This window comes from Lepidochelys olivacea (genome assembly GCF_965140295.1).
Source record: "Lepidochelys olivacea isolate rLepOli2 genome assembly, chromosome: 3".
Classification (NCBI taxonomy): Eukaryota; Metazoa; Chordata; order Testudines; family Cheloniidae; genus Lepidochelys; species Lepidochelys olivacea.
The window spans coordinates 187,528,274-187,548,289 of NC_140413.1; the positions used below are offsets into that span (position 1 = coordinate 187,528,274).

A 20,016-nucleotide genomic window follows, 5' to 3' on the forward strand; every position below is an offset into this window, starting at 1 on the left:
ATCTCAAGAAGTGAACAGAGAGATTTTCTTTTTCAAATTAATATAAATGCTGATAGGCTCACTTATACAAGCCATGTAGTAATTTTCAATCATAGATTATCTGTATATCTTAGAATCAAAATCATACATTACTATTTTCTTAGACTTCTTTGGTAAATTATTTTTAATATAAACTATAAAGCCTATGCAGGAAATACTGCAGATGGAACTGGAACATTTAAAAATGTGTTAACAAGCCGAGTTTACTCTTAACATGCTCTGAAAACACAGTGACAGAGTCATGGGCAAAACTGCCTATTTTCACTTAAGATTCTAAAGGCCATCAGTCTCTCCATCCACATCCTTGTATCTCCTGGGGATATTAATTACCATCTTGAATCTAAAGTTGTAAAGGAGGTTCTGCATGGAGCAGGAGTGTGTTTTTGTTTGGTGTGTCATGTAAGTTTCTGCAGTATTCTGAATAGGTCAGCCTGTGATAGATCCCGCGCCCATGGCTATTCAGCTTGGAACGTTATGGATAAAACCTCCTCTCCATTGCCATTTGTCTTATTTTCAGGCAATGAAGATATATTTTTCTGCCTGGCTGAACCCCCAGAATGGAGTACTCCATCTGGGAAAACCCCAGATTGTCCCATTGGTCTCTTTAATTTTTTTTTCTCTCAGCCTACTGTTCAAAACTGTCATGAGTTTGCCTCTTCCTCAGGGTGGGGTCAATATGCAATGGCCCATCTGGCACCATGTGGTCACAGATGAGGAATGCATATGGAACCCAAGAGGCCCACACAGCTTCTGAGAACCATCAGTTGCTGAGACCATGTTTTGGCTACACTGGATACAAGAGATATTCATTAAAACTTTAAAGAATCAAATCCAAAGAAAAGCAATTGAGGAAGAAATCACTTTAGTCCCCATGTGTAATGTTAAACATGTGTAAAGCACTTGATTATTCATTTTCACATGTGTAAGTGCTTGCAGCATCAGGGTCTTAGATTGTAAGGCAGGGGCCATCTGTTCATTCTGTATGTGTACGTTGCCTAGAACAATGGAACCCTCATTAGTGTCTGTAGGTGCTACTGCAGAACAAAAAATTATAGTTTTAGTCTGAGAGCTGAACTCCAGGCATTAAATATATAAATGACTAAACTAACATATTTCAGTATTGTGCATATTTCCTTACATTAGGACTCTGGCTCTTTTGCTGAAAGCATTCTGATATTCCTATCTGATTTCTGTTTATTGATACAGAAACACATTACATTCTATTAGGTAGCTAATGTACTGATTTATATGTGATTACTTGTACATAAGCATAACAATGTTACAGAAAAATGTCTGTATTTTACTCTCTTTTCCCTGATTTCTTCATGGCACATTAGTTTTATGACAAAAATATACTGGTTTGCTGACAGTGAAGCTGAAAATCGAATCCTGGTCTTTGTTCATGTGGCAGAAAGGGGATAGGACTCCCATATGAATACACAAACCAGTTCTTCACTAGGTTTACTCATCTGAGATCCAGTCCACAGAGAGGTGGAGAGGATCACTGCAGACTATGTGGCTCTGGGAAGAAGGATAAAGGAGTTTGAGGTGCAAGTGGTGTTCTCATCCATCCTCCCTGTGGAAGGAAAAGGCCCGGGTAGAGACTGTCGAATTGTGGAAGTCAATGAATGGCTATGCAGGTGGTATCGGAGAGAAGGCTTTGGATTCTTTGACCATGGGATGGTGTTCCAAGAAGGAGGAGTGCTAGGCAGAGACGGGCTCCACCTAATGAAGAGAGGGAAGAGCATCTTTGCAAGCAGGCTGGCTAACCTAGTGAGGAGGGCTTTAAACTAGGTTCACCGGGGGAAGGAGACCAAAGCCCTGAGGTAAGTGCGGAAGTCGGATACCGGGAGGAAGCACGAGCAGGAGAGCGCAAGAGGGGAGGGCTCCTGCCTCATACTGAGAAAGCAGGATGATCAGCGAGTTATCTTAAGTGCCTATACGCAAATGCAAGAAGCCTGGGAAACAAGCAGGGAGAACTGGAAGTCCTGGCACAGTCAAGGAATTATGATTTGATTGGAATAACGGAGACTTGGTGGGATAACTCACATGACTGGAGTACTGTCATGGATGGATATAAACTGTTCAGGAAGGACAGGCAGGGCAGAAAAAGTGGGGGAGTTGTATTGTATGTAAGAGCAGTATGACTGCTCAGAGCTCCAGTATGAAACTGCAGAAAAACCGGAGAGTCTCTGGATTAAGTTAAGAAGTGTGAGCAACAAAGGTGGCTCACCTATACCTTCGACAAATCTTCACTGAGAACTTGCACTTGATAAAGTTGCTCAGACCAGTTTTTCAGTATTGGGAAGAAGCCAGAAATATGGGTAAAATATAATGGAAGTACAATTAAAAACCTAGCAATGCAGGTCCTAAATAATCAAATGTTTCAAAGCAGTGGTGTATTAAGTAAGTTGCAATAGATTGCTTTTGTGATACAGCATGGCCAGAGGGCAACAAGAGAGTGTCAGAAGGGAGCCTTCTTCCCTGTAGAGGGAAGAAAGTTTGCTATAGATTAATTAAAGCACCTGAAGCCAATTAGAGCACCTGAAGCCAGTCACCTGATAAAACCCCCCTGCTTCAATCAGACAAGAGAAGGAGTTGAAACAGAGTGGATTGGTGTTGGAGCAGAGAGCAGTTTGGCTTGGATGCAGAGTAGGGTACTGTCAAGGTTCCTTCCCCACTCTGAACTCTAGGGTACAGATGTGGGGACCTGCACGAAAACCTCCTAAGCTTACTTTTACCAGCTTAGGTTAAAACTTCCCCAAGGTACAAACTATTTTACCTTTTGCCCTTGGACTTTCGCTGCCACCACCAAACGTCTAACACCGGTCACTGGGAACGAGTCTGTTTGAAAACGTCTTTCCCCCCAAAATCCTCCCAAATCTTACACCCCCTTTCCTGGGGAAGGTTTGATAAAAATCCTCACCAATTTACATAGGTGACTCCAGACCCAAACCCTTGGATCTTAAGAACAATAAAAAAACATTCAGTTTCTTAAAAGAAGAATTTTAATAGAAGAAAAAGTAAAAGAATCACCTCTGTAAAATCAGGATGGTAAATACCTTACAGGGTAATTAGATTCAAACATAGAGAATCCCTCTAGGCAAAACCTCAAGTTACAAAAAGACACAAAAACAGGAATATCCATTCCGTTCAGCACAGCTTATTTTCTCAGCCATTTAAAGAAATCAGAATCTAACGCATATCTAGCTAGATTACTTACTAAGTTCTAAGACTCCATTCCTGTTCTGTCCCCGGCAAAGGCATCATGCAGACAGAGAGAGAGAGGCTTTGTTTCTCCCTCCCCCCAGCTTTTGAAAGTATCTTGTCTCCTCATTGATCATTTTGGTCAGGTGCCAGCGAGGTTATCCTAGCTTCTTAACCCCTTACAGGTGAAAGGGTTTTTCCTCTGGCCAGGAGGGATTTTAAAGGTGTTTACCCTTCCCTTTATATTTATGACAGGTACATAAGTCTTTCATTAATTTTGACATGAAAAGGGTTCCTTGGTCTGTCAGGATCTCCTTAGGGATGCCCACTCTGGCAAAAACCTGGAGTAGTTCTTTTGCTATTGCCTTGGATGTGGGGTTTCTTAAAGGAATGGCTTCTGGATACCGCACGGCGTAGTCAAGGATGACTAGTATGTTTTGGTGGCCCTGTGCCGATCTTTCCAGTGGGCCCACTATGTCCATGGCTATCCTCTCGAAAGGGACTTCAATAATAGGCAAAGGTACTTATGGGCCCGCAAATGAGGTCGGGGGCTATGCAAGTGGTATTTAGGGCAGGAGGCACAATAGCGCTGGACCTCTGCACATATTCCTGGCTAATAAAACCTTCTTAGGACTCTATCCAGTGTCTTGTCTACTCCTAGATGTCCCCTAAATAGATGACTGTGAGCTAACTCTAGTACTTCCCTTGTGTGTTTCCATGGGACTAAGAGTTACTTTACTTCTTCCCCTCGTATTTGCGCTATCCTGTACAACAGATCACGTTTGAGCACATAATATGGCCTTTGGTCTTTCCTTCCAAAGGTACGCTATTTACTTCCACTACCTCCTCCCTCACATTCACAAATAGCGGGTCATTGGCTTGGTCCTGCCCTGTCATAAATACAAAGGGAAGGGTAACCACCTTTCTGTATACAGTGCTATAAAATCCCTCCTGGCCAGAGGCAAAACCCTTTCACCTGTAAAGGCTAAGGTAACCTTGCTGACACCTGACCCAAAATGAACAACAAGGGGACAAGATACTTTCAAATCTGGATGGGTGGGGGAACAAAGGGCTCTGTCTGTCTGTGTGATGCTTTTGCCGGGAACAGATCAGGAATGCAGACTTACAACTCCTGTTAAGATAGTAAGTAATGTAGCTAGAACATGCGTTAGATTTCCTTTTGTTTAATGGCTGGTAAAATAAGCTGTGCTGGATAGAATGTATATTCCTATTTTTGTGTCTTTTTGTAATTTAAGGTTTTGCCTAGAGGGGTTCTCTATGTTTTGAATCTGATTACCCTGTAAGGTATTTATCATCCTGATTTTACAGAGGTGATTCTTTTACCTTTTCTTTAATTAAAACTCTTCTTTTAAGAACCTGATTGATTTTTCATTGTTCTTAAGAGCTGAGGGTTTGGGTCTGTGTTCACCTGTACCAATTGGTGAGGATTCTTATCAAGCCTTCCCCAGGAAAGGGGGTGTAGGGCTTGGAGGGATATTTTGGGGGAAGACATCTCCAAGTGGTCTCTTTCTCTGTTCTTTGTTTAAAACGCTTGGTGGTTGCAGCATACGATTCAAGGACAAGGCAAAGTTTGTACCTTGGGGAAGTTTTTAACCTAAGCTGGTAAGAATAAGCTTAGAGGGTCTTTCATGCAGGTCCCCATATCTGTACCCTAGAGTTCAGAGTGGGGAAGGAACCTTGACATGCCCGAAATTCTCATGTGCGGTACCGATCTGACCTAATTCCAGGGGGCCTGTTTCTACTCCGCCCCCTGTGTTGCCCCTATTTGGGCTAGGAACTGCCTCCCAGTCCTCACTGACCTGAATTATCTCCTGGCCTCCTGAACAGGTTCGCCTACCAACAAGGGAGGTTTTCTGGTTCTCTGCTAGAATTCTGGTCCCTAATCTTTTATCTGCCCTCCTTTCCCACCTAGACTTTTGGGTTTTCTGGGGGATGAGAATAACTCTGGGGCAAATTTGGCAATCTTTGCGGTGAAGCTATCTGTAGGTGCCTCCATCTCAGCCCGGGGGTTGCTACCCTCCCCTGGTTCTATTGCGGGGAGTAAGCTCTCAAACCTGGGGAAGTCCTTACCAATTAAGACAGGGTAGGGGAGCCTGGGGACCACCCCTGCAGTCACCCTGGGAGTATTCCCCTGGATCTCAATCTGTACCGGGATTGTGGGGTAGAAATTTATGATGCTATGTACTCACGTTACCCCTGTGTTTTTGGCCTGGGTTAGTTGGTCTTGCCCCACCATCTTCCCCAAGACCAGCATGACAGCACTCCCAGAATCTACTAATGCTATGGTCTGAATACCATTCATTTTTACTGATCTTGTATACCCATGCAAGGTCATTATGACCCCTACCAGGCTGATTAGGCTACATTGCTCCCCGTGATCCCACAGATTACATTGTATAGGCTCTTCCCTGTTGGGGCACTGGGCTGATGTATGCCCCAATTCCCCACACTCGTAACACCGCCCCTTATTCTGGTTGCCGCCCTCTGCCTGGGGCTATTTGGCCAGCCCGCCCAGCCCTCTCTTTCCAAACCCCCAGGTCCCTTCTTGGCCTCGGGCCATTCCTCTGTGTCTTTCCTCCCAGTTATGGTTCTCCTGGAGTTCTCGACAGTCTGGGGCCTTGGGTTTGGGACTGGCTTCCTGGGTTGCCGTGTCTCACCCCCTAGGGTCTGGAACAGTTCACGGGCTGCCAGCTGTCTTTCCACGAGGGAGACCAACTCATCCTAGGTGGAGGGGTCATTCTGGCCAACCCAAGCCCTGAGGCCTGTTGGTAGCCCCCTCATATACCGGTCCAGTACCAGGAGCTCCATCATCTTCTCAGAGCTGAGGGCCTCAGGGCACAGCCATTTCCGGGTCAGGTGGATCAGTTCAAACAATTGCGATTGGGGTGTCTTGTCCTCTGTGTACTGTCACTCATGGAACCTCTGGGCTCGCAATGCTGTTGTTACTCCAGATCTGGCCAGGATCTCTGCCTTCAGCTGTGGGTAATTTGCTGCAGTCTCTGCGGCCATATTGTAATAGACCTTCTGGGCCTCCCCACACAGGAACGGGGCGAGGATACCAGATCACTGATCTGAGGGCCAGCCTCCCTCAGGGCTGCTCTTTCAAAAGCGGGGAGGTATGCCTCCACATCATCCTCCCATGTCATTTTCTGTAGGCAGTGGCTGGCCTGTACGGTCCGGGTCCCATCGCAGTTGCGGTTCAGCTCCCTAAGGGCCTTCATCTGGTTCACCAGCTCTTGCAGCAGGGCTTGGTCCTGGGCAGCCTGACTCATCAACAGATGATTAGTCTCCTGCTGCATCCGAGTCACCTCCTGTTGGGCGGTTGCTTGGGTCCAGGTAGCCTCCTGCTGGGCTGCGGTAGCTTGTATTAGGGCCTTGATCATGTCGTCCATCTTAGGGATGGGAGGGTTTTGCCTAACCCTGGTTTAAGTCTCAGCTCATAGATCCCACCGCTAACACCATGTGTGGCAAACTGCCGGCACTACTATGATGGGTCTCGTGCTTTCTCTTCTTGGGGGTGGGGGGTTCAGGGCACTGTTTCTTGCCCCTGAACTGGGGTATTAACTGCCCCACTAGTGTCCTAGAGGAGGGGAGTGGAGAGGGAGGGACCCAGGCCCATACGGACCTCAGTCTACCATCCACAAACAGATGGACTGGTCGAGCAGTTTAACCGTACCCTTAAAAGTATGATCCGGAAGTTGGTAGCACAGGATGGAAAAGACTGGGATACCCTTTTACCATATCTAATGTTTGCTATATGGGAAGTCCCGCAGGTGTCCACTGGTTTCTCTCCCTTTGAACTACTATACGGATGCCACCCATGCGGAATGTTAGATATTGCCAAGGAAGATTGGGAAGAACAACCCAACCCAAGAAAGAATGTCATTGAGCATGTGACACAGATGAGAGAGTGAATAACTCGAGTAACCCCTATAGTATGAGAACATTTGGAAAAAAGCACAAGAGGCCCATATTACAACCGTTGGGCGAAAGTATTGAGATTTCAGCCGGGGGAATGGGTGATGGTGCTAGTGCTGATAGCAGAAAGCAAACTCCTAACCAGCTGGCATGGAACATATGAGATAGTTGAAGCTATTCGGGAGGTGGACTATAAGGTCAGAAAACCAGACCACCGAAGGCCGGAGCAAATCTACCATATCAACCTACTGAAGCCCTGGTGTGACCGAGAGACGTGCCTGGTCATTCGGAGAGCTCCACCCCAGACAGACGACCCACAGGGGCAGGTGAAGATATCTCCTGAGTTAACTCCAGAACAATGAACAGAAGTCATTGATGTGATCCAATGGAACCAGGACGTGTTCTGTACACAGCTGGGCTGTACAACACTGATCCAACATCATATTGTCACCAGTCCCGGAGTAAGGGTGATGATAAGACCATACCGAATACTGGAAGCTAAAAGGGAAGAAATTAGGACAGAAGTGAAGAAGATGCTGGAACTTGGGGTTATTGAAGAATCCCACAGCCAGTGGTCCAGGCCTATCATCCGAGTCCCCAAGCCTGACGGCACTCTGAGGTTGTGCAATGACTTCCGGAAGTTGAATGAAGTATCCCAGTTCGATGCCTATCTGATACCACGCATTGACGAGCTAGTTGATCAGTTAGGCAAGGCCCGATATCTAACCACTCTGGACCTGACCAAAGGATATTGGCAAATTCCCCTGGCCGAGAATGCCAAGGAAAAGACTGCCTTCTCTACATCCGATGGCTTGTTCCAATACATTGTCCTCCCTTTTGGACTCCATGGGGCCCCTGCAATATTCCAGTGACTTATGGACAAATTGCACCCCATGCCAAGTAAGCTGCCGCCTATCTAGATGACAGTCATCCATAGCCCTGACTGGGAAATGCACATAGGAAAAGTAGAAGCGGTGCTAGATGCCCTGCAGAAGGCCATCCTCACTGCCAACCCTCTCAAGTGCATGATAGGACTAGCTGAGGCCAGATACCTCAGGTATGTAGTTGGGAGGGGTTTGGTGAAATCCCAATGGAACAAAGTGGAGGCAATACAAGGTTGGCCTCGACCAGTCCGCAAAAAGCAGGTCAGAGCATGTCAAGTGATAACAGGATACTATCAGAGATTCATCCCTCATTTAGCCACAAGAGCAGGGCCATTGATGGATTTGATAAAGGCTCGGGGCCCCGAGATAATAAAGTGGACTGATGCGGCAGAAGAAGCATTTGCAGATTTAAGGACAGCCCTTTGCTGCCATCCAGTACTCATAGCCCCAGACTTCGAGAAGGAATTTGTCCGACAAACAGATGCCTTGGAGGTAGGGCTAGGAGCCGTCCTTTCACAGATGTTTGGGGAGGAGGAACACCCAATCTTGTACCTCAGCCTGAAACTCCTCCCCAGGGAACAAAAGTACGCCGTTGTTGAAAAGGAATGTCTGGCAGTAAAATGGGCTATGGAGACTCTCTGCTACTACCTACTGGGGAGGTGGTTTACCCTCGTGACAGACCATGCCCCTCTCCAGTGGATGCACAGAAACAAGGAGAAGAACACAAGCGTGACTAGGTGGTTCCTATCCCTGCAGCCCTTCCATTTTTGGGTACAGTCCGGAAGCCAACATGGCAATGCTGATGACCTATCACGACAGCACTGCCTCTCATCCCAAGTAGCCCAACCCCATGGTGTTGAGCGGGGGTGGGGGGACGGGGGGAAGATATGTGATACAGCATGGCCAGAGGGCAACAGGAGAGTGTCAGAAGGGAGAGGGAAGAAAGTTTGCTATAGATTAATTAAAGCACCTGAAGCCAATTAGAGCACCTGAAGCCAGTCACCTGATAAAACCCCCCTGCTTCAATCAGATAAGAGGAGGAGTTGAAGCAGAGTGGTTTGGTGTTGGAGCAGAGAGCAGTTTGGAGGGAAGCAGAGGAGAGTTTGGATAAGTGCTGTGGTGGGCTAAGAAGACCAAGACCCTAGGTAAAGGGACACCTGGTTTGTACAGAGGGAGGGCAGGAAGCCCCGCAAGCTGAAGGGCAGGAGAGGGAAGTAGTCCAGGGGAAGGAACCGCTAGTTCAAGCGGTTTACTGCTATCCCTAGGGCCTCTGGTCTGGGACCCGGAGTACAGGGCGGGCCTGGGTCCCTCCCTCTCCTCTCCCCTCCTCCAGGACACTAGTGGGGCAGTTAATACTCCAGTTCAGGGGCAAGAAATGGTGCCCTGAACCCCCCCCAGAAGAAGAGAAAGCGTGAGACCCATTATAGTGTGCTGGCAATTTGCCACACTGTATTTTAAGACACTTGGTGAAAATAAATGCTTATCAATTTTTTAAAAATGTGGTGGATAAAATGTGCCAAGATATGGCAGCTTTATCATCCTATTTACTGTTTTCAGGCAGTTAAACACAGGAAGATACCATATCAAAGGAGTTGCAGAAAAAAATCTAGTGTATGAACTATAATTTACTTTCTATCAATATATTCCATTCTGATTGCTTCTTCTTAGCATCCAGAGGTTCAAATTGCCCACAAAGACTTGTTTAGACTAGGGAAAAGGTGCCTTTTCCCGTCAAGTTAGCTTGCTTGAGCTATTTTATCTCAATTGAAAACCCCACTTAACAGCGTCCACTCACTCCTGTCTTCTTTTCCCTCCATGTGTCCTTTATTAAATATTTGGCTTATTTGAGAACATCTAAAAAAAAAAAGGTTAGTTTAAAAAAGACTATCAACTTTTCCATTCTAAGGTTATGCTAATGCTGTCAGTATAGACCAATATGAGATTGACTCACTAATGACTCTACTGCATGTTAATTGTTTAGTGGTATGGAATCTGCAGCAATTAGCTATTCATTCTGCTGCTTGGATTTTTGGCATTGTGCCTTCCATTTCTCCCCTCCAATTTTTTTAGACTTCTGTAAGTCTTCTAGTTTTGAACTATTGGACTGGAACCTGCAAATGGGGCTAAAATGCTCTTTATATTAACACCAGTTGTTCTGCAATAGTGTTTCCATCAATCTTATTGAGCTTTTTTGTATGAATCTGATTTATAGCTGCTGATAGGCAAAAGAAATATGTTAATTAATTTAAAAAATGAATTGTATCACTGTGTATGAAGGACTAATTTGTTTATTCAAATATAATAGACAGTTCAGTTCCTGTTTTTGAGGAGGTGGCCTTCAATAAATGTATGGGTGGTCACTTGTTGACTACTTTTGAAAACGCAGATTAAAGACTTTGGTTACAGACTACAGTGCACATTCCTGAGATCATCCAAGCTTACAACTTTCACTTCAACATACTCCTCACTGCTGCTACTATCCATTGAAACTTGACTGAACACATTAACAGTTAACTAGTTTTAACAGGAATTCTCCTCTGACCCAGGCATGCACATCACCCACACAAAAAACCTTGAATAAGCTCACTCTGTATTCAGGATACTGCAAACAGCATCTGTTCAGTCACTGGATAACAGCATCAAGTGTAGTGTCAGACATGCTAAAATCATATATTACCACGTCATGAATTAGACATGAAATTCACCTACTAAAGAAGGCCTCTGCAAGGTCCTTTGCACTTGAGACCTGCATTATATGTGTCTTAAGTAATGCAAAAGGCTCAGATGGTATCTCTGTACAGGCTGGTTTCAGAGTAACAGCCGTGTTAGTCTGTATTTGCAAAAAGAAAAGGAGTACTTGTGGCACCTTAGAGACTAACCAATTTATTTGAGCATGAGCTTTTGTGAGCTACAGATGCATCCGATGCATCCGATGAAGTGAGCCGTAGCTCACGAAAGCTCATGCTCAAATAAATTGGTTAGTCTCTAAGGTGCCACAAGTACTCCTTTTCTTTTTACTGTACAGGATGAATTTCACTCATTCAGGGAGCCTTCTGCTGTAATACAGATAACTTTGGGAAGCCCTGAAATGCAAAGCAACTGTTTTAACATTTCTTGTCTAAGGGGTACATACTTTTCTTACTCCCACATTTAATTCCCATTATTAATGAGAATTTTCGGTGTATACTGAGGGCAGTCTATGGCCACACTGTCATACTTGGGCAAACAAGTACAGGATGTCCCTTCCAAAAACCCTATAGAGATTTGAAAATGAGGAAAAATAAATGTAAAAGAAGAGAATGCCAAACAGCTAATTTCCAGCCACAAAACTTAGTTATCAGACCATATTTCCAAGTACTGGTAGCTTGCTGAATATGATGACATTTCCTATGGGGTAAGGTTACTTATTCAAAACAGCGATAAAAACAGCTCTAGTGAACTTTTAGTACTAAAAAATGCTTAATTAAAAGCTCCTTGGAATGCATTATGCCAGGGAAGGCCCAATTCTCTTGTATGTCTCAAGAATCTTTTCTTTTGTTGGCACTATAACTTTACAAAATAAATCTGTAACACAATTTTTTTAGTATCTTTTTTCAGCTTCAAATGTACACATTTTACCATATAATCATACATAACAAAAATTAAACACTTCCCCACTATACTTACAACAGAACCACCTTTAACATGAGTTGAGATCAACAACATGGCAACAAAACACAAAACTGTGAATGAGTATAAAAGCTATTTATACAGGTATACTTAATTATTTTTTAACTCCGTAATTTGAAAATCCCTACTGTATTTTTAGTTAGGTTAAAATATAAACTAAAAGGTACAGCATGACTCTTAAGCATGTAAGGTGTTTGCTCAGGTTGACATTTATTAACAAATTATGGCAAATATTTTTCTTTGTTTTCTTTCCAAAGCAATGATTTTCTGGTTAATAGGGAAAGAAAATATATAATAGATGATCTCAGAGTGACTATACGACAGCCACTTAAGCTCTTCTTGACAACAATAACTTCATGACTATTCATCCTATGTGTGGGCTGTATATTGCTGCCCCAAATTCAGGCCACCTATGTCATGTATGTGTACTTGGTGGGAAGGGGGAAGATTTGTCCAAGTGGGGCAAAAATGTTGCACCCTTCTGTGGATTCTCTCAGGTCTGCACAGTTCCTGATTTGCAGGTTTTCCATACATCCGATTTTCCACTGTCACATATAATGAAGGCACACAGCCTCTTAGGAAATCTGCTGCTAGGGGAAAACTACTTTTCCTCTCCCTAATGGATTGCTACGAATTCTTGTACTTTTGTTTTGCTTATTTTTAATCATGAATTTGACTGAATAAGCAGTTTGAGGAACTGAAGGCATTTATGAAGGGACTTTACTTTGTACTGTGTCTCTAAAATCAATAACCAGGCCTTTTTTCTAAAAAGTTTTTTTCTTTACCAAAAAAGGTCTTTGTTGGTTGGAAGGACTTTAGAACTGAGCTTGACCATAGTCAGTTCTTTTTAAAATATGGGCCTCTTGGCCCCATTTCTCAAGTTACCTCATTTCTTGCAAGATTATTCCTGCCCTTAGCAGAAGTAATCCTTACAAGAGGCTGTTGTGACAGGCCAATTACAGCTGGAAGATTGGCCCATACTGACATGACTTTGGCTTCCAGTGAGACTTAGGCTTCCATGCACTCAAGTCACTTCTGAAAATGGGATTTAGTATCTTAAGTATCTTAAGCACTTTTGAAAATGTTACCCTGTATCTATAAATATGAAAAAGTATAATTTGTTTAGTATTTCAAAATAATCAGTGGTCTAAATCTGCAAGCCCTCCTTCAGCTGTAACTCACTTTAGTCAATTGGGAGTTCCTCATGTAGAGCTTTAATAGAAATGGCGGCAAAAAGGAACCATTTGAAGTTAACCAAATAAAAATATTTGTTTTGGCTCTATGAAGAAGTTATTGTAGTTCCTTGCTGGAGCATAGAAGATTATACCATGATGGTATATTAATTTCACAGCAAAGAGAGGAGGATTCTCCAAAGATGCTTTGAACATGCTTTAGAAATGCTAGATCACTACTGTCATTAAAAGGCCATTCCTGTTCACTGATGTCAATAAAAGGGTATTACAACAATTTTTATTACCTTTTCACCATGTAAGTGAGCAAGTATAGTCTTTTTCTGATGTCAGCAGAAAAGTGTAATAACTCTTACTAGAACAACAACAGCATTACAGTTAAGGTTGTCAACTTTTCCAATTAAGAGGTCAGTATGAATGCTTTATTCATGTAACAATGGTCAAATGTTAACTGCTTGATAGTGCCCCTTTAATAAATAATAAAATATTTCATAAATGGCTTCTTAATATAGGAAAAATTATACCAGTGGTATGGCCAGCTAAACAGGCATGGGATGAACAAGACTAAGAGTGAGGTAATGTGGGTCAGCAGAAGTGCTGCAGGGAAACTGGATGTAGAGATTAATGGAGCATGTCTACACCAAACTGATCTGTTCAAGTACTCTGGTGGCTGGTTTATGGAAGATAGTGAGCTTGAATGTGAGACAGTCCAGACTGGGGAGTGCTGGAATAGTGCTGAATAACACCTCAGGTGTTGTGTATGACACTGCGACTGAAAGCCCAACCGTATAATACTATGGTGCACCCCACCATGCTGTATGGTGTAAAAGCATGGCTGGTAGAGAGATGGCCTACAGGTGTTCAAGATATCTTCACACAATGCAAGTTACACAAAGACAAATTTTGAAATGAAAGCATTAGGATAGTCAAAGTCATTCCGTGACTGACAAAATCCAGGAAGTGTGATTTCGCTGGTTCAGACACATACTGAGGATGAATAAAGAGGGCCTGGTGAAGACAGCATGGAAGGAGATGTTGGCAGGAAAGAGACCCTGAAGAAAGCCTAGGAAGCAATGGATGGACCTTAGGGCTGTCTTGGACGGACAAAGATGGCAAGATGCTTGCAGGATGACCCGACCCCAGAGGATGGGCTAAGGGGAACAAGAAGTTTATGACTCCTAGATCCACCGCATTGCCAGCTGGCACACTGTTGTCATGATATTTACCTCAAAAGTGGCATGTAATATACCATTAGAAAACTAGTAACTCATTGATCATTAATATTCTTGTGTCACGTATGTATGGCAAACCCACAAAGAACTTTATAGTGGTGTTGGAAACATGTGACTAAAATGTGTGTGTTTAAACCAGGAGTGTCAGGGACGTTGATAAACTGTTTTTCCCCAGACAGAAGAAAGAGGCCAACACCTCAAACCAGGTATGACCAAAGTCTATATGATACTCATTTGTATTGAAGGTTGCAGGAAGAAATCATTTGCATTGGAAAAAGCACCAGAAGGGGAGGAACCAGCATAGAGTCTACACCAGACAACATGGTGTCTACAATCAGGAGGGAAACAGAACTTTATCTGGGGATACCCTTCAGAAGAATACATTTTGAAGATTTACTACTATAGAGAGAGGGGGACAGAACCCCTTCACCTGAGAAGACAAGAGACTGACCACTTTGAGCTCTGGGAAGGGTCCTGGCCAGAGATTCTGGAGAAGACACTTGGTGAGAAACACTTTGAAAAAAGAGACTCTAGTTTGTCAAATTAGGTTTTAGAGACTTAGAAGCATATTTTTATTTTTGTTTGCTTGTAACCCTTTCTACCTTTATTCCTTATACTTGGTATCACTTAAACCAATGACTTTTTGTTTAATAAACTTGTTTTACTTTTACTAGAAAACAATCCAATACTTTGATTAAAATGGAGTGTTTGTTAACTCCAGTTAAGGAAATAAGCTGCTGGGCACTGTCTCTTTAAAGAAGCAGCGAACCTAATAACATCCATAAGTGTTCAGCAAGAGGGCTGGACACTACAGGGCAGACGGTATGGGGAAAATTGGGACTATGTGGGCGTTGGGGTCACCCTGCAAAGAGTAACTGGGCGGTGGAAGCCAGGGTGTGACCTGCATGTTTATATGCTGGCTGTTGGTGTTAGGGTTGTAAGCCACAGTAGCACAGGCAGTGACACAACCCCTTACTGGTCTGGCTTGAACACCAAAGCATCACAAAGGTGTCTTAACATAGACCCTAATTCAGTAAACACATGCTTAAGTTCCACTGAAGCCAAAGCTAAGCAACTGGTTAAGTGCTTTGCTGAGTCAAGACCATAATGTGTAATTAATGTCCATAATGTAAACTAATATCTGTGTGGAAAAAAACAACAAACAAATTGGCCCAGGGATTGTGACATTAATTAGCACTAATTCTACTTCTCTAGGTAAAATCCTGGATTGAATGTGGTAGATAATTATGTAGGCTGTTACCAGAAAAAACACAAAAAGAGGCTATACAGAAAATAGAAGCTAACTGTATCAGTTTAGAAAAAATCAAAATGCACAAACTTAAATGCACCTTTTACAAGACCAATTGTATACTAGGCTGCAAATAATGACGGAACACATAAAATACTTGCATGCTATAGAGGATACTTTTAGTGATGAAATATAAGTATTTCGGACACACACGGTACTCTTTCATATAATCGGGGCTTGTTCCACACTACTACAAAAACACATTTTGTACATAATACCAAAGGTTACAGGCAGGTTGGAGAGCAAAATAATAGTTTGTTTACTGAGCTGCTTGTGGAGCTTTCATGATAGGATGGTACAAAATGTATTTTTTCCTTCTCAAACATAGCAGTGTATTTGTGCGTTAAGGTACATTTTGATCATCGCGCCATTCCAGCCAAAGCTAGTAGTTATGTATAGGCCAGATCCTGCACCATCAAAGTCATTGGGAGTTTTGCCATTGAATTCAATGAGATCAGGTCCTCAGTGATCTGAACAATATAGTAAAAGTAAAATATGTATACTCCTTGTATACAGTAGAGGTGAAATCCTGGCCTCACTAAAGTTAATGGCAAAACTCCCATTGACATCAATGGGAAAACTTTAATGTGTTTCTCCCCCCATATCATAAATAAATGTCGGTGGCCGTTAGTTAACTCAAAGTTTATTTAAAAATTTATTTCCTCTGCTATTTCTGTTCAGTAATCTTGCTGCTTCTTCCCTCTTTGGGTGATGTTCTCCCACTAACCCTCACATTTACCAGTGTTAGAAGAGCTGAGCAGTTTAGAAACCAGTCAGCATGCTAAATAAAGGTTTGTCTACTTAGCTCAGGAATTCAGTAACAATTTGAATGCAACACGGAGAGCTGTTTTAGAAGTAATGTGAACTCAGTTTTGTCAGTGGAAGTTGTCTGTATGAATCAGACAAAATGGAGCAAATTAAGGGCATATTTTAAACCTAACTGATTATTTTTAAACTGAATTTTCTGAGTTTTTGAATTTAAATCAGACACCTAATTTTACTGTAAGCATTTTATATAAAGATCTTTGCTTTGCAATATATGACTTAAGGCAAAAGACTAATCTTTCCTATCATATAAGTATATAATCTTTCATATCATACTATTTTTCAATTTTGTATTATGTATCTGATGTAGGATGCATTATGAATAGAGATTTGGTTTTTGGATAAATATGGTAGATTGTATGTTGCAAAAACCACCTGAGAAGTACTTACTATACCATATATGGACAGTAGATACTAATCAAAGTGAAATATCTTAATAATTTTCATGTCTTTTCTTTTAAATAACAAAAATGACTGAAATATTACAGATGAATAGCTAAATTTCTCTTTTTTGCAAGTCACATTAGTCGCAGCATTATTGTAGGAAGAGCTTGAAGTCAATGAAACTTTTGCCTTTCATGTCAGTAGAAACAGAATCTGGGCCCACTGTGTATCTTTAAACTTTATCCGTTGACTAAGATTTGTTGAAAATTGAAGTAAATTGAATGCAAATGTGATTAATCTTTAGATACTCATTTATTCCAAATTTATAGACCAAAGTGAAGTTATTTGGATGATCATACCATAGCTATGGAATGTTTGAAAAGGGAGTGGACATTTGTATTAAAACAGAAGGCCCTTCTTACTCCAACATGATGTCAGTAATACAGCTCCTCAGAGCATGCTATTGTTTTAAACAGAGGTCCCCAAACTTTCACATTGGTTGTAAAATATTATTTAGTGTTGTTGGACTGGAAGGAAAATGTCATACATCTGCAAACAATTAGAAGGAGTTGGACTATTTTTTTTTATTAATTAAACAATAAAACATCCTTAAGTGTGACTGTGGGCTTATCTACACCGTGTGGCAAAGCACGCTACAAGGGTCCTTTTTGTAGAAAGCTCTAATGGGTTGTTCTCTAACTTCCCCATGTAGACTCTGCTGGTGTGATCTAAAAGGTACTGCATTCAAGTTAATGTCCTGCCCCGTAGAGCACTTTTCTATGCCATGTAGACAAGCCCTGTATGTACAGAAGTCAGATTCCCCTTCCTGCGATTGTCATATGAAATAAGAACTTTTAACAACAAGTAAATCTTCAGTGCGGCCACTGGTGATCAACAATATCATTTATAAGATCTTTTCAGCATTGCAATGCATGAAAGTATCCAAGTTGTGTGTGTACTTTAAATCCTCCAAAACCTCTTAACCTTTCTTTCAAACATAGTGACTATTAACCATTTTGCAACTGGGATTCATTCATTCATTCGTTCATTCATTCATTCATTCATTCATCCACTGACTTTAAAGGAGCTAAGATTTCATCCTTGGTTCATACATTCTGCTTCTCCAACATGATTAGCCAAAGTTAAGATTTTAGCCACTGTTAGTTAATTATTGTTATAGTTAACCAAAGCCTTTACAAAACTGATTTTATCTTTAATTGAAAAGCTTTCTGGAAGCCAAAGAAGCTTTAATACCACAAGCACCCTTCCTCTCAAAAAATGCTGGTATAAGAAATTAGAATGTTTTGTTCAACCCTAGGAAATTAATCCTTCATTATACCATGAATTTTATAAATTCAGTTCAAAATTCAAAATACTCAGAACACAGTAAGGCATTAATACTACATAAAATTAAGCACTTCCCTACTGGCACCTTAAATAATTGTAAACCTAAAAAGAATGTAGCAGGAAACACACTTCTATTTAAAACATTTTAGAGTTACTTATGAACACTATAATATATAAAATATATTAAATAATCCATTAAATTGAAATAACTTATTGAAATTCAACAAAATGAATGTTAACAAATGTCACATTAAGTTCAGTGCCATGTACCATAATTCTGAAATTAAAGACATAAAATACACTGGTCAGGCAGATGAAGCATCATTGTTGAAATACTGATTTATGGTACTAACTAAAAACAGTTTCCATTACAATAATTACGCTTCTGCTTATTAGTAAGTAAATGATGTTGGTACTGTATAAATGAATACTAAGAAGAAAGGAACTACAGCTGTGTAACACAGCTTGCCCTGATTATAGCCACTTTACTACTATTTTATATGATTACATTGATTTTGAAGCCAGAGGATGGAAAAAATGAACAGGCCAAGTTTCAGTGGGCAATTTGAGTTCTCCACAAGTTTCCTATTGACTTGCTTGAAAACCATGCTTATGAATCAAGGGCAGAATTTAGCCCAACATCTTTTCTTTCATAAACGTATACTTTCTAAAAATAACAGATGTTCAAGTAAACTATTTAAACAAATAACAAATGAGAAGCCATCTCAGTTTAGAATAGTGTTGCAAGTCTGACTCTTGAATTAACATTAACATTGCTAATACTCTGAGAATTGTGGCACTGTGCATGGTGTATGTGCACTCATATGGATTTTGTTCATTGCCATAGTTTCACAGGCTAGATAACCTTCATATTGGAAGTAAGCTAGCAGACTCTCAGCTGATCTACTCCTCTAAAATCGGAAGAGCACAAGTTGTTCAGCTGTTTGTTTCCTAGTCTTTCAGATAGAGACTGTATGCAAATGTGATCTAAATATGTGATCTAAACATTCTATATTATAGTTTGAGTCTAAGGTAAAGTTCATAGTGCAATTAATCTTTCATGCATTCAAATTTTAATTAGAGAAAATATATAGTTTAAGGTTATCTCTGAAACTGGAATACCCCTTACTTTTTCAGGTACTATGTTTCCTACCTTCTTCAATGCAGTGTATCTCAGACACATTTAATGTAACCCCAAATGCTTAATACAACTGAATTTGCTTATCTAAGTTTTACATGAAGATGTATAAACAGTAGGACTGATTCTGCTCATTCACATCAGTGGGAGCAGAAGCAGGACCAGAGTTGGTAAAGCTGCAGAAAATCACAAATATTGTTACCTTGAGCTATGACAGTGAAATATATTTCCTTAGGATGTTCTTTAAAATTTGTCATTTATATATGTGTACTATACTAGGATGCAGCAATGGAATTGCTGGCAAGGACAAAACTCCCCTGCTGTCATTCTGCATACGTATGATTTTCTGTCATTCACTTTGAACATGATTGTAAAGCTTAACAGAAGGCAGTTGCTTACCTTGGCATACATTTTGCTCGCTTTGCTCATACCCAGTTGCACACTGTATTTGGTGAGTTGGATTTGGAGGTGGTCGATGAGGATCAGCAGGGGTCCGTCGAATGACATTGTTTCGTCCACCAGTGGATTCAGCAGCTGTGTCTTCTCGTCCATTATTTACAATAATTTGAGCTGTTCTAGGTAGACAGAGGTATCCTCCATAGTGGTTAACACATTTCATCCCACCTTTGCATGCATCTGGGACAATTTCACATTCATCAATATCTGTGGTTAGCAACAACACAAGTCATATTTTAAAATGGGACCTTAACAGACATTAACACAAGTAATGTAACAAGGCATGCAAGTACACGTGTATTGTCCAAAACATCAAAACACGGATGTAGAAGATAACTCAAGAGAAAGGACTAAAAATACCATTAGTAAGTCTTTCACTTATAAAGATTTACTATAC

General features: G+C 41.4%; 1 protein-coding gene across 3 annotated transcripts in view; it reads right to left on the reverse strand.

Moving 5' to 3' along the window:
- Nucleotides 1-20,016, reverse strand: part of EFEMP1 (EGF containing fibulin extracellular matrix protein 1) — a 91,382-nt gene that overhangs the window by 65,811 nt on the left and 5,555 nt on the right. For all 3 annotated transcript variants that reach the window (XM_084622718.1, XM_084622717.1, XM_084622719.1), the window contains exon 4: nucleotides 19,563-19,826. In XM_084622718.1, coding sequence (XP_084478844.1) covers nucleotides 19,563-19,826 — 264 coding nt within the window. The remainder of the gene's footprint in view (nucleotides 1-19,562; nucleotides 19,827-20,016) is intronic.